The following is a 15,080-nucleotide window of genomic DNA, read 5'->3' as shown; positions in this document are numbered from 1 at the left end:
TATAATTCATTATTTTACTATTCTTAAGTGATAGCCTTATCATTTTTAATTATTTTTAATAAATAATTTGTATTATTTTAATAATCATATTTCATGATTATTAATAATTAGCCAACGTAAAGTCTACTCCTATTGCACAACATAATATTTGATCAGAGCTGATGAGTCTCTGAGCTGAAGTTGTTTCTCACGATCTGAAGCTTGAAACTGTCGACGTGTTGTTGAAGTTAAAACCTCGACAGGAACCACACAGCTCAACTGTCGACGGCTGTTTGTAAAACCACCAGCACAGATTCATATCTGCTGCTGAACACACACACACACACACACACACACACACACACACACACACACACACACACACACACACACACACACACACACACACACACACACACACACACACACACACACACACACACACACACACACACACACACACACACACACAGCATCACACAAGGCAACAACTCTGTCCTCATGATAAAGATAAAACCTGATTGTTAAAAAGAGGAAAGCAGAACCATGATGAATTTCTGTCCCAGTTTCCAGACGAACCTTCATGTGCAGAGACCAACGTGGTTTAGTTCCTGTGACGTCATCGATTTGTTATTAACATTGATCTCAATCGAACTGAAAAACATTAATAAACAATCCGTGTTTTACTGTTTAGATTTTTAAAAAAGGTTTTGATGGAACCACTGCACATCTCATCACATGACCACAACATCCTGTTTTCTTCTTCTTCTCTTCAAACCAACTGTTTGTGAATATAAGTGTTTATCAACCGTTGGACTGTAACTCTGAGAAAAGATCTGCAACTTTTTAAGAAAAAAAATTGTTTTAATTTATAATTTATTATCTGGATTTTATTTTTATCAACTGGAAATCATAGTTTCAGCACAAGAAATTCTTACTTTTGATTAAATTACTAGTAATCAAGTTCATTCAGTTATTAATTTCTGTCCTAGAGGATCAAATACTGTACATGCTTCACTTTTAGTAAATACATGTATGTAAAAAACAATATGTATTTATAATTATATTAGGGTTGTGTTATTTTTGTACTTTGTATTTAAACTTTTTGTTTTCTCGTTGTGCAGAATAAAACACATTGAAACCAGTTTTTAAAATGTTTAAGTAATAATTCATGCAGCACAGGGTTAATGTGGAAAGAGCGTCAGTATGAATTATTATTGATGCACAAAGATGTAAAGGAGATGAGATGTGTTTTATTATTATGTTAAATGTCTTCAGCATAAAAAACTTTATTTTATACTTTGCAAAGTTACAGTTCAGAGGAATGTTTGCAGTGAGAAGAGAAGCAGAGTGAAGTGAACAGGATCAGTGAGAAGTTGAAGCTGCTGCAGGAAACTCGGTCGTCTGGTGAGCAGCGGCTGGACGCTCCCTGTTCCTCAGGATGTGGATCAGAGCGAGTCCACCGCAGTAAACCAGACTCTTCACCATCAGCAGCGTGTAGAGCAGACACAGCAGCTTCACCTGCCGCTGAGACCAGGCCCAGGCCGCCGGAGACGTCTGTGCCGGAGTCGGAGTTGTCGGTGCCGGAGGCGTGTGTTCCGGAGTCGTCAGTGCCGGAGTCGTCTGTGCCGGGGCCGGAGTCGTCTGTGCCGGAGTCGGAGTCGTCGGTGCCGGAGGCGTCTGTGCTGGAGGTGTCGGTGCTGGAGTTGTCGATATTTGAGTCGTCGGTAACTGAGTCGTCGGTGCTGGATTAGCACAAACCACTGAAAGAAATCAGAAGTCTTTCAGTTTGAAGGCAGAACTTCTCTCATCTGATCTTTCATGTTCAGATTTTATAATTCTTCACTGAAAACCTCACATTCACTCTCAGATAGACCCTGCTTGCACTCAGATCTTTTGTTGCTTGTGCTCAGATCTTTTGTTGCTTGTGCTCAGATCGTTTGTTGCTTGTGCTCAGATATTTTGTTGCTTGCACTCAGATATTTTGTTGCTTGCACTCAGATATTTTGTTGCTTGTGCTCAGATATTTTGTTGCTTGTGCTCAGATCTTTTGTTGCTTGTGCTCAGATATTTTGTTGCTGATGCTCAGATCTTTTGTTGCTTGTGCTCAGATCGTTTGTTGCTTGTGCTCAGATATTTTGTTGCTTGCACTCAGATATTTTGTTGCTTGCACTCAGATATTTTGTTGCTTGTGCTCAGATATTTTGTTGCTTGTGCTCAGATCTTTTGTTGCTTGTGCTCAGATATTTTGTCGCTTGCACTCAGATCGTTTGTTGCTTGCACTCAGATATTTTGTTGCTTGCGCTAAAATATTTTGTTGCTTGCACTCAAATATTTTGTTGCTTGTGCTCAGATATTTTGCTGCCTGCACTCAGATATTTTGTTGCTTGCAATAAAATATTTTGTTGCTTGCACTCAGGTATTTTGTTGCCTGCACTCAGATATTTTGTTGCTTGCACTCAGGTATTTTGTTGCTTGCACTCAGATATTTTGTGGCTATGACAGCTCCAGCTTCAGCTTCTCCTCGTGGTCACGTTGCTTCTGTGCACGTGAAACTTCTGCCTTCAGATTGTTATTTACAACAAATCTTTCAAAATTTCCCGACCAATAGAATTCCAGATGTGATATTGACAAATGAAATTGTCCCGTCCTCGTTGTCAGTGCATTAGCTTAACTGAAAGTCCACGCTCTGGAATAAAGACACAGACACATGAAGCTCACCACCGTCACCAAACCTCCTTCACCTTGCTCTGCTGGGGCCTCCACTGTGCCTCCCTCATGCCGGACGCTGCAGATGTAGTTATATGTGTAGGAAGCGTGCCGGTCGACCACCATGATGGCGGCGGTGCGTCCTGTCCCTCTGAGCTCGAGCTGCTCTCCATTAGCAGAGGACAGCGTCTCCAGAGGACCACCCTCCCTCTGTCTTGTCCAGGAGAACTGGACCAGAGGAGGAACCATGTTGGAGGCCACACACAGCAGGGAGCTCTTCCCGTCCAGGGCGGCGATGGAAGCTGCCGGGTACACGCTCACCACCGGGGTCACCAGCGGCGTATCTGATGTGTGACAACATGCACATGAACAGCAGCTCTGCACTTCACAGCCTGATCCTGGAAACACCTCATCGATACTTCACAGAGAGATTCAGCTGCTGCACGGCAGCGTTATCACAGAGATCATCAGAGCCACAGCCGCTCAACTTCATTTGATCATACATTTATATATTTATCACTATTTCTATCATATTGTAAATGTGTGTACATGTTCTATCATTTAAAATACAATGAAAGATATAAATATTACAGGATTGTGTTGTTAATTCACACAAAACATGAATGGTCACATAATTTGTTGTTCATGACAAAGTGTGAAAGTGTAACTATCTTTATACTGAGACAGATTTATACGATTTGTTTATATGTATTCAAATGTACGTATAAAAATATCTATTTTATGTCCGTTAAGTACTAAATATTTATAATAACATGTATTTACACTGAAATGTTCCCTCATAACTTTTAACAAATTCTACATCAAACCAAATATAAGTTTCTGGTACAAGAAATATTAAAGTCATATTCAGAATATTATCATAAAATAGATAGTTGGGATACAATGAAAAAACATTTGTCTATTGACAAACCTATTTATCTTTAATTTATTCCAAATATATTTCTCGTTATTGTTTATACACAAAAATACACATTCACCATTAAAGGGCAATTGCATTCATCGGAACAACATCTTTAACGTTAAATACTAAATGTATTGTCCGTGAGTTAGTAAAATATATAGATTGATATATATCAGCAGACATTATATTAAAAACCTAAATGTCAGTCTGGTATTTTTAAGCAACTTTCATAATTATTTAGGTAGATTTGTTAAATTTTGACAATTATGATTTAATTAAAAACATTCATCATGAGACAAGAACTTAGTGAATTGATCTTGTTTTTGAAACAGAAAGTTGCTGAAAGGTTTGTGGTTTAATAATGAACCGTAACGAGTCGGTCTCAAAGCGCTCGGGGCTGAAGGTTCCACGGACGCTCATGAAGTCAGAAGTTATTTCAGGAGAGAGGAAAGAAAACTCAGATTCCTTCGGCAGCAGCTGAAGAGAATCCAGAAAACGTTTGAGACTTTTTAGACTCTGAACAAACCCGAAGCAGAAAAAGAGGATTGTGTCTGATGTGCAGCGACATTTCACTGTCACACGTTTGTTCATTTCAGAAAGTCTGAAAGAGGAAGTTTGTCCTAACGAGGATAAAATCAAACATGGTTCAAACTCTTTTCAACACATTTTCAACAATGGAACCAGTGAAGGGAAATAAAAGAGTTTCTTACCATCTACGAACAGTTTGGTTCCTGAGCCGAAGATCAACTCCACAGTGAAAGAGACTCAGACAAAAACCGTCTGAGCTCAAGGTCGTTTCTCTCATGTTCACGCCAGCACAACATTCATGTTCCCCTCAGGATGAACCGCACTGACCCTGATGAGCCTCGGACTTTTCATGTAGCGCCACCATCAGGTCAAACGCTTCTTTTGTCCAATACTTTCAGAACTCAGCTGGTCTTTGTGTTTAGTGATTATGAGCAAATATCAGCATGTTCGATTAATTGGCAGCTGAAGGGTTAACGATGTCATGATGATGTCATGATGATGTCATAAACTGTAGCGACCAATAAGATGACAGACGCAGTTTATCAGGATTAACCATCGTTCATCATCATGTGCTCTAACTGATGATGAGTTCTTTATGAAACATCTTTACTACGATATAAAACGTTAGCGTTGTTGCTCCTGATGATTTTCATGTTTCACACGATTTCATGAATTTAGTTTCTTTTCTCTTCTTCTTGTGTCAGAGTGTCCGTCCCAGTCGTGTGAACACGATATCTCACACACACTTTGACGGAGTTTCTTCAAATCTGCTAAAAACCTTCACTTGGACTCTGGGACGACCTGGTCAAAGGTCAAAGGTCAAGGTCACTGTGGCCTCACAGAACATGTTTCTGTCCTCTTTAACACGTTTCCATCAAGCAAGGATTTCTTCATATTTTAACCATTTATCATTTGGACTCAAAGATTCAATAATCAGACTCCAGAGGTCAAAGGTCCCAGTGACCTCATGTTAATGTGAGGGTCACATGTCCCAGCTGGAGGGACTGAAGCTGCCTGGTTGGTGGAGGAACACGACCACAGCTCACTGGTTCTTCTTCTTCTTCTTTGTCCTTTTCCACCTGAGCCCGAACGTGAGCGGTTCTTTCTTCTGGATCAGCAGAGTGTTGGTGTGAGGGTTGAACTGTCAGAGTTCTGTCACAGGCCCGATTCCTCCGGCCGTCCAAACACAAAGAACCAGCTGGAGACCAGACACTGGCTCTGATTGGACCTTTAAAGGGCGGCGATGGAAAAGGTTTGTCTGTGGAACGACAGCAAACCTGCGGAAACGTCTCTGAACGCACGAGTCTTTAGAACAGAAGCTGGAGAGCAGCTGTCGGATGGAGCTGAGACATGTGACGCTGTGGTTTACTTCTCTCTCCCACTGATCCTCATGAGGGTTTTTGTTCAGGCTGCACACATCATGTATCACTGTGGGGTATAGATAGGACTTCCGACAGGCGCAGTAGTACGTGGCTGCATGAGAGAGTTTAACTTTCTCTATCTTCAACTCACAGCTGTTCTGTTTAATCTCAGGTGGGAAGTCGTCTTCCTGAGGATGATTGTAAATCTTATAAATGTTACCACCACTTGTATAAATACTAAGAATCAGTATGAACGTTCCTGTGTCTTTCTTCTGAAACCAGTATATCCAGCCACACTGATCAGTTCCTCCACAGCTGAACGAGGCCTGTTCATCAACTCTCCTGGTCAAAGACAACTGGTCCTGAGTCGGCTCTGCTGCCATGGCAACCAGCGCTGTGGACAGACAGATGGACGGAGGTGAATGTGACGGTGAGGTGGAGCTTGTGAGCTCCTGATTGGCTGGAAACACTCACCTGAACACAGGCAGCACAGAGCAGCGGCTGGGAGGAGAAGCATGCTGTGGGGGGGGGGTTCCTCGGGTGAACCTGAGGAGAAGTGGCGCTCTAACGAGGACAAGCTGTGAGATCAGGTCCTGAAACCTCCCATCAGCCCAGAGGAGGCGGGAGCTGTCCTGTGGTTTCCTGACGATGGGGGGGGGGGGGGGGGGGGGGCAGTCTCTGAAACGCTGCTCGTGGTGAAGCTTCAAACGTCTGCTGCTGAAAACAAGATGGAGCTTCATGTGTATAAGTGTGTTTATATTTATTAACGTATATATTTATAAATGTATATATTTATAAATGTATATATTTCATCTTCATAGTCTTTTAAATTCACTCGTTTACGATGTTTAGATTAATGATTAAACAAAGGAAACTGAACGAGCCTCAGAACATGACGTGAGTTATATCAGTTCACATAGTTATCATCATATCGTTGTTGTAGTTTATTATTGTTGTATCATTATAATTATAAAGTGTCATAGTAGTTACAGTTTTTTTCGATTGCTTAAACACTAAAATCAAAAGTATTACACAATTATCAAAACCTTACACTCAAGGAGCAGAACATGAGCCCAGATCTGCACCACTATAAACACAATGTCAGCTTCACACTTTTTGCAAAACAATACACACAATGATCTGCAAAACACTAAACACACTTGTATACATGAGACACAGAAGTATATGAAGATGTCACTTCCTTGCAATTCCTAAGCACTGACTGTCAAATGACCCCCCCCCCCCCACCCCCCCCTATGAGCCAATTGGTTAAACACAGCCACCAGGTGAGCAAAAACATGACTGCTTAATTGTAGACACACCAATCAGGTTAAAGCACTATACAAAAGCAGCAGCTGAGTTCACCTGACTTCAACCAAAATGGAGCTTGTGCATACTGCACACGTAACCTTTATCATGTAAATGTACTGTATACCAGAACTATGCTGAACTACACCATCTGTATTTCACTGTATTTCGGAGAGTTTTACAGATGGATGCTGAGGAAATCCTGCATGAATTCATATCCACAGATGAGGCAGGGTTCATCCTGACATAAGCAAGAAGGAGAAACAGAAATATCATTGGCCACGCCCACGGGGCTATAATCAATGTCCCAGGGCAACGTGGGGGTAACATCACCCTTTCCACTGCCATTACACAGAATGGGGTCCTCCTCCGTCCCACCAGTAGGGGCCCTTATTACACACCTCACATTCTCAGATTTTTGGAGCGATTGCACAACATCGTCACAGCAGTAAACCACATGCACCAGATGCAATACACTGTCATCTGGGACCATGTGTCATTCCACCTCTCTGCTCTGGTCCAGAACTGGTTTCAACACCATCCACAGTTTACAGAACTATACCTTCCACCATCCTCTCCCTTTCTAAACCCAATCAAAGAGTGTTTCTCTGCATGGCGGTGGAGGGTTTACGACCCCCCCCCCCAGGCTCAGGTTCCCCTCAATGAAACCTGAACTGGATACTGAATTTTCTGCTTGTCTGATATTTGCTGAGCTTACAGTGTTATGCACACTCTTATAGTAGCATGAAAACTGGGACGTGTTTTATTTTGATTCTCCATGTTGACATGTTGACTGATTTGTGAATATGGAGAGAAGTAATTCTATTTTCATGAGTCTGCAGCATTGGTGTTGTTTAGAGTTTTGTGAATTTATTGTCTACTTGCACTTTCTCTGTGTACTTCACTTACAGGACTCTAATCACTGAGCACCTCCGGCAACATGGTCATTAACATAGGCTCCATTTTGAATAACGCGAGTTAGACCACCATTTTGAGAGTCTATTATTGCCACGTCTCTTCTATCTCTCTCCTCCCTTTTTGGCTCCAAACTCCAAAGCGGCTCCGCCATTTTGGTTTGTAGTCACCACCATTTAGAGAGTGTTTGGGCCCTTATAATTCTTGGAATCATCATCGGCCGCCATCTTGGATGTGACCAGACCACGTCACCACGTGACTGCGTCATCGCCACTCCCCCTCTCTCTCTCTCTCTCTCACACACACACACAAATACACAGAGACACATTGATAGACACATACACAGACAGACACACACACACAGATATACATAGATGGACCATAGGTTACATGTGTGTTCTAAATTGTGATAAGTGCTGCTGCTGTGGTTATCTTTGAAATATTGGAGTTTGTTAAAATGATGAATCATTAAATAACATTAACTTTATTTCACACACACACACACAAAGACACACACACACACACACACAGACACATTGACACAGACACAGACACACACACACAGAGACAGACGTACATAGACCACAGGTATTACATGTATGGTCTGAGTTGTGATAAGTGCTGCTGCGGTTGTTATCTTTGAAATATTGGAGTTTGTTAAAATGATGAATCATTAAATAACATTAACTTTATTTTCCCTTTTTAATAAATGCTTTTGTAATTAAAGTATCTGTAGTCTGTAGTTATTTGTGCATATGTATGTGAATACAGCTGGATTATGATTGCCTGTGCTTGAACTTAAAACCCTTCATTGTTTATTAAATAATCATTAATATTAACTATTGAGATTATTAATTTAACATTTATCATATGAGACTGATATTTATAGTTTGACTCGTTGGTCCCTGTAACCAGGGTGGTGCCCCGATACGATAAGTAATAATTACAGATTGTATCATTATTAATTGATAATTTTATTGTTTTCATTAATTATTTAACTATTCTCAATGAATAACCTTATAATTTATAATTCATTATTTTACTATTCTTAAGTGATAGCCTTATCATTTTTAATTATTTTTAATAAATAATTTGTATTATTTTAATAATCATATTTCATGATTATTAATAATTAGCCAACGTAAAGTCTACTCCTATTGCACAACATAATATTTGATCAGAGCTGATGAGTCTCTGAGCTGAAGTTGTTTCTCACGATCTGAAGCTTGAAACTGTCGACGTGTTGTTGAAGTTAAAACCTCGACAGGAACCACACAGCTCAACTGTCGACGGCTGTTTGTAAAACCACCAGCACAGATTCATATCTGCTGCTGAACACACACACACACACACACACACACACACACACACACACACACACACACACACACACACACACACACACACACACACACACACACACACACACACACACAGCATCACACAAGGCAACAACTCTGTCCTCATGATAAAGATAAAACCTGATTGTTAAAAAGAGGAAAGCAGAACCATGATGAATTTCTGTCCCAGTTTCCAGACGAACCTTCATGTGCAGAGACCAACGTGGTTTAGTTCCTGTGACGTCATCGATTTGTTATTAACATTGATCTCAATCGAACTGAAAAACATTAATAAACAATCCGTGTTTTACTGTTTAGATTTTTAAAAAAGGTTTTGATGGAACCACTGCACATCTCATCACATGACCACAACATCCTGTTTTCTTCTTCTTCTCTTCAAACCAACTGTTTGTGAATATAAGTGTTTATCAACCGTTGGACTGTAACTCTGAGAAAAGATCTGCAACTTTTTAAGAAAAAAAATTGTTTTAATTTATAATTTATTATCTGGATTTTATTTTTATCAACTGGAAATCATAGTTTCAGCACAAGAAATTCTTACTTTTGATTAAATTACTAGTAATCAAGTTCATTCAGTTATTAATTTCTGTCCTAGAGGATCAAATACTGTACATGCTTCACTTTTAGTAAATACATGTATGTAAAAAACAATATGTATTTATAATTATATTAGGGTTGTGTTATTTTTGTACTTTGTATTTAAACTTTTTGTTTTCTCGTTGTGCAGAATAAAACACATTGAAACCAGTTTTTAAAATGTTTAAGTAATAATTCATGCAGCACAGGGTTAATGTGGAAAGAGCGTCAGTATGAATTATTATTGATGCACAAAGATGTAAAGGAGATGAGATGTGTTTTATTATTATGTTAAATGTCTTCAGCATAAAAAACTTTATTTTATACTTTGCAAAGTTACAGTTCAGAGGAATGTTTGCAGTGAGAAGAGAAGCAGAGTGAAGTGAACAGGATCAGTGAGAAGTTGAAGCTGCTGCAGGAAACTCGGTCGTCTGGTGAGCAGCGGCTGGACGCTCCCTGTTCCTCAGGATGTGGATCAGAGCGAGTCCACCGCAGTAAACCAGACTCTTCACCATCAGCAGCGTGTAGAGCAGACACAGCAGCTTCACCTGCCGCTGAGACCAGGCCCAGGCCGCCGGAGACGTCTGTGCCGGAGTCGGAGTTGTCGGTGCCGGAGGCGTGTGTTCCGGAGTCGTCAGTGCCGGAGTCGTCTGTGCCGGGGCCGGAGTCGTCTGTGCCGGAGTCGGAGTCGTCGGTGCCGGAGGCGTCTGTGCTGGAGGTGTCGGTGCTGGAGTTGTCGATATTTGAGTCGTCGGTAACTGAGTCGTCGGTGCTGGATTAGCACAAACCACTGAAAGAAATCAGAAGTCTTTCAGTTTGAAGGCAGAACTTCTCTCATCTGATCTTTCATGTTCAGATTTTATAATTCTTCACTGAAAACCTCACATTCACTCTCAGATAGACCCTGCTTGCACTCAGATCTTTTGTTGCTTGTGCTCAGATCTTTTGTTGCTTGTGCTCAGATCGTTTGTTGCTTGTGCTCAGATATTTTGTTGCTTGCACTCAGATATTTTGTTGCTTGCACTCAGATATTTTGTTGCTTGTGCTCAGATATTTTGTTGCTTGTGCTCAGATCTTTTGTTGCTTGTGCTCAGATATTTTGTTGCTGATGCTCAGATCTTTTGTTGCTTGTGCTCAGATCGTTTGTTGCTTGTGCTCAGATATTTTGTTGCTTGCACTCAGATATTTTGTTGCTTGCACTCAGATATTTTGTTGCTTGTGCTCAGATATTTTGTTGCTTGTGCTCAGATCTTTTGTTGCTTGTGCTCAGATATTTTGTCGCTTGCACTCAGATCGTTTGTTGCTTGCACTCAGATATTTTGTTGCTTGCGCTAAAATATTTTGTTGCTTGCACTCAAATATTTTGTTGCTTGTGCTCAGATATTTTGCTGCCTGCACTCAGATATTTTGTTGCTTGCAATAAAATATTTTGTTGCTTGCACTCAGGTATTTTGTTGCCTGCACTCAGATATTTTGTTGCTTGCACTCAGGTATTTTGTTGCTTGCACTCAGATATTTTGTGGCTATGACAGCTCCAGCTTCAGCTTCTCCTCGTGGTCACGTTGCTTCTGTGCACGTGAAACTTCTGCCTTCAGATTGTTATTTACAACAAATCTTTCAAAATTTCCCGACCAATAGAATTCCAGATGTGATATTGACAAATGAAATTGTCCCGTCCTCGTTGTCAGTGCATTAGCTTAACTGAAAGTCCACGCTCTGGAATAAAGACACAGACACATGAAGCTCACCACCGTCACCAAACCTCCTTCACCTTGCTCTGCTGGGGCCTCCACTGTGCCTCCCTCATGCCGGACGCTGCAGATGTAGTTATATGTGTAGGAAGCGTGCCGGTCGACCACCATGATGGCGGCGGTGCGTCCTGTCTCTCTGAGCTCCAGCTGCTCTCCATGAGCAGAGGACAGCGTCTCCAGAGGACCACCCTCCCTCTGTCTTGTCCAGGAGAACTGGACCAGAGGAGGAACCATGTTGGAGGCCACACACAGCAGGGTGCTCTTCCCGTCCAGGGCGGCGATGGAAGCTGCCGGGTACACGCTCACCACCGGGGTCCCCAGCGGCCGATCTGACGTGTGACAACATGCACATGAACAGCAGCTCTGCACTTCACAGCCTGATCCTGGAAACACCTCATCGATACTTCACAGAGAGATTCAGCTGCTGCACGGCAGCGTTATCACAGAGATCATCAGAGCCACAGCCGCTCAACTTCATTTGATCATACATTTATATATTTATCACTATTTCTATCATATTGTAAATGTGTGTACATGTTCTATCATTTAAAATACAATGAAAGATATAAATATTACAGGATTGTGTTGTTAATTCACACAAAACATGAATGGTCACATAATTTGTTGTTCATGACAAAGTGTGAAAGTGTAACTATCTTTATACTGAGACAGATTTATACGATTTGTTTATATGTATTCAAATGTACGTATAAAAATATCTATTTTATGTCCGTTAAGTACTAAATATTTATAATAACATGTATTTACACTGAAATGTTCCCTCATAACTTTTAACAAATTCTACATCAAACCAAATATAAGTTTCTGGTACAAGAAATATTAAAGTCATATTCAGAATATTATCATAAAATAGATAGTTGGGATACAATGAAAAAACATTTGTCTATTGACAAACCTATTTATCTTTAATTTATTCCAAATATATTTCTCGTTATTGTTTATACACAAAAATACACATTCACCATTAAAGGGCAATTGCATTCATCGGAACAACATCTTTAACGTTAAATACTAAATGTATTGTCCGTGAGTTAGTAAAATATATAGATTGATATATATCAGCAGACATTATATTAAAAACCTAAATGTCAGTCTGGTATTTTTAAGCAACTTTCATAATTATTTAGGTAGATTTGTTAAATTTTGACAATTATGATTTAATTAAAAACATTCATCATGAGACAAGAACTTAGTGAATTGATCTTGTTTTTGAAACAGAAAGTTGCTGAAAGGTTTGTGGTTTAATAATGAACCGTAACGAGTCGGTCTCAAAGCGCTCGGGGCTGAAGGTTCCACGGACGCTCATGAAGTCAGAAGTTATTTCAGGAGAGAGGAAAGAAAACTCAGATTCCTTCGGCAGCAGCTGAAGAGAATCCAGAAAACGTTTGAGACTTTTTAGACTCTGAACAAACCCGAAGCAGAAAAAGAGGATTGTGTCTGATGTGCAGCGACATTTCACTGTCACACGTTTGTTCATTTCAGAAAGTCTGAAAGAGGAAGTTTGTCCTAACGAGGATAAAATCAAACATGGTTCAAACTCTTTTCAACACATTTTCAACAATGGAACCAGTGAAGGGAAATAAAAGAGTTTCTTACCATCTACGAACAGTTTGGTTCCTGAGCCGAAGATCAACTCCACAGTGAAAGAGACTCAGACAAAAACCGTCTGAGCTCAAGGTCGTTTCTCTCATGTTCACGCCAGCACAACATTCATGTTCCCCTCAGGATGAACCGCACTGACCCTGATGAGCCTCGGACTTTTCATGTAGCGCCACCATCAGGTCAAACGCTTCTTTTGTCCAATACTTTCAGAACTCAGCTGGTCTTTGTGTTTAGTGATTATGAGCAAATATCAGCATGTTCGATTAATTGGCAGCTGAAGGGTTAACAATGTCATGATGATGTCATGATGATGTCATAAACTGTAGCGACCAATAAGATGACAGACGCAGTTTATCAGGATTAACCATCGTTCATCATCATGTGCTCTAACTGATGATGAGTTCTTTATGAAACATCTTTACTACGATATAAAACGTTAGCGTTGTTGCTCCTGATGATTTTCATGTTTCACACGATTTCATGAATTTAGTTTCTTTTCTCTTCTTCTTGTGTCAGAGTGTCCGTCCCAGTCGTGTGAACACGATATCTCACACACACTTTGACGGAGTTTCTTCAAATCTGCTAAAAACCTTCACTTGGACTCTGGGACGACCTGGTCAAAGGTCAAAGGTCAAGGTCACTGTGGCCTCACAGAACATGTTTCTGTCCTCTTTAACACGTTTCCATCAAGCAAGGATTTCTTCATATTTTAACCATTTATCATTTGGACTCAAAGATTCAATAATCAGACTCCAGAGGTCAAAGGTCCCAGTGACCTCATGTTAATGTGAGGGTCACATGTCCCAGCTGGAGGGACTGAAGCTGCCTGGTTGGTGGAGGAACACGACCACAGCTCACTGGTTCTTCTTCTTCTTCTTTGTCCTTTTCCACCTGAGCCCGAGCGTTAGCGGTTCTTTCTTCTGGATCAGCAGAGTGTTGGTGTGAGGGTTGAACTGTCAGAGTTCTGTCACAGGCCCGATTCCTCCGGCCGTCCAAACACAGAGAACCAGCTGGAGACCAGACACTGGCTCTGATTGGACCTTTAAAGGGCGGCGATGGAAAAGGTTTGTCTGTGGAACGACAGCAAACCTGCGGAAACGTCTCTGAACGCACGAGTCTTTAGAACAGAAGCTGGAGAGCAGCTGTCGGATGGAGCTGAGACATGTGACGCTGTGGTTTACTTCTCTCTCCCACTGATCCTCATGAGGGTTTTTGTTCAGGCTGCACACATCATGTATCACTGTGGGGTATAGATAGGACTTCCGACAGGCGCAGTAGTACGTGGCTGCATGAGAGAGTTTAACTTTCTCTATCTTCAACTCACAGCTGTTCTGTTTAATCTCAGGTGTGAAGTCGTCTTCCTGAGGATGATTGTAAATCTTATAAATGTTACCACCACTTGTATAAATACTAAGAATCAGTATGAACGTTCCTGTGTCTTTCTTCTGAAACCAGTATATCCAGCCACACTGATCAGTTCCTCCACAGCTGAACGAGGCCTGTTCATCAACTCTCCTGGTCAAAGACAACTGGTCCTGAGTCGGCTCTGCTGCCATGGCAACCAGCGCTGTGGACAGACAGATGGACGGAGGTGAATGTGACGGTGAGGTGGAGCTTGTGAGCTCCTGATTGGCTGGAAACACTCACCTGAACACAGGCAGCACAGAGCAGCGGCTGGGAGGAGAAGCATGCTGTGGGGGGGGGGTTCCTCGGGTGAACCTGAGGAGAAGTGGCGCTCTAACGAGGACAAGCTGTGAGATCAGGTCCTGAAACCTCCCATCAGCCCCTGGGGCCACAGAGGAGGAGGAAGCTGTCCTGTGGTTTCCTGACGATGGGGGGGGGGGGGGGGGGGGGGGGGGGCAGTCTCTGAAACGCTGCTCGTGGTGAAGCTTCAAACGTCTGCTGCTGAAAACAAGATGGAGCTTCATGTGTATAAGTGTGTTTATATTTATTAACGTATATATTTATAAATGTATATATTTATAAATGTATATATTTCATCTTCATAGTCTTTTAAATTCACTCGTTTACGATGTTTAGATTAATG

At 41.3% G+C, this 15,080-nt stretch overlaps 2 protein-coding genes across 2 annotated transcripts; both read right to left on the bottom strand.

Annotated features, from left to right (window-relative positions):
- Nucleotides 1–1,344: 1,344 nt before the first annotated feature.
- Nucleotides 1,345–6,016, bottom strand: LOC133018659 (immunoglobulin lambda-1 light chain-like). Its single transcript, XM_061085075.1, has 6 exons — nucleotides 5,974–6,016; nucleotides 5,568–5,893; nucleotides 4,321–4,357; nucleotides 2,724–3,032; nucleotides 1,609–1,679; nucleotides 1,345–1,536 (listed from the first exon to the last, which is right to left on the bottom strand). The coding sequence occupies exons 1-6, from the start codon at nucleotides 6,014–6,016 to the stop codon at nucleotides 1,345–1,347; spliced, it is 978 nt and encodes a 325-aa protein (XP_060941058.1).
- Nucleotides 6,017–10,051: 4,035 nt separating this feature from the next.
- Nucleotides 10,052–14,723, bottom strand: LOC133018639 (immunoglobulin lambda-1 light chain-like). Its single transcript, XM_061085052.1, has 6 exons — nucleotides 14,681–14,723; nucleotides 14,275–14,600; nucleotides 13,028–13,064; nucleotides 11,431–11,739; nucleotides 10,316–10,386; nucleotides 10,052–10,243 (listed from the first exon to the last, which is right to left on the bottom strand). The coding sequence occupies exons 1-6, from the start codon at nucleotides 14,721–14,723 to the stop codon at nucleotides 10,052–10,054; spliced, it is 978 nt and encodes a 325-aa protein (XP_060941035.1).
- Between the last annotated feature and the right edge of the window lie 357 nt (nucleotides 14,724–15,080).

Source organism: Limanda limanda, chromosome 13 (genome assembly GCF_963576545.1).
Source record: "Limanda limanda chromosome 13, fLimLim1.1, whole genome shotgun sequence".
Classification (NCBI taxonomy): Eukaryota; Metazoa; Chordata; class Actinopteri; order Pleuronectiformes; family Pleuronectidae; genus Limanda; species Limanda limanda.
This window is presented reverse-complemented; position numbering and strand designations above follow the sequence as displayed.

Excerpts from the sequence above, each read along its gene's own strand:
- LOC133018659 (XM_061085075.1), bottom strand. The coding sequence starts at position 6,016 with ATGCTTCTCCTCCCAGCCGCTGCTCTGTGCTGCCTGTGTTCAG. Across the intron at positions 5,894-5,973 it reads TCTGTGCTGCCTGTGTTCAG|CGCTGGTTGCCATGGCAGCA; the intron begins GTGAGTGTTTCC and ends GTCTGTCCACAG. Across the intron at positions 1,537-1,608 it reads CACAGACGACTCCGGCCCCG|ACGTCTCCGGCGGCCTGGGC; the intron begins GCACAGACGACT and ends ACTCCGGCACAG.
- LOC133018639 (XM_061085052.1), bottom strand. The coding sequence starts at position 14,723 with ATGCTTCTCCTCCCAGCCGCTGCTCTGTGCTGCCTGTGTTCAG. Across the intron at positions 14,601-14,680 it reads TCTGTGCTGCCTGTGTTCAG|CGCTGGTTGCCATGGCAGCA; the intron begins GTGAGTGTTTCC and ends GTCTGTCCACAG. Across the intron at positions 11,740-13,027 it reads AACCAAACTGTTCGTAGATG|ATCGGCCGCTGGGGACCCCG; the intron begins GTAAGAAACTCT and ends GTCACACGTCAG.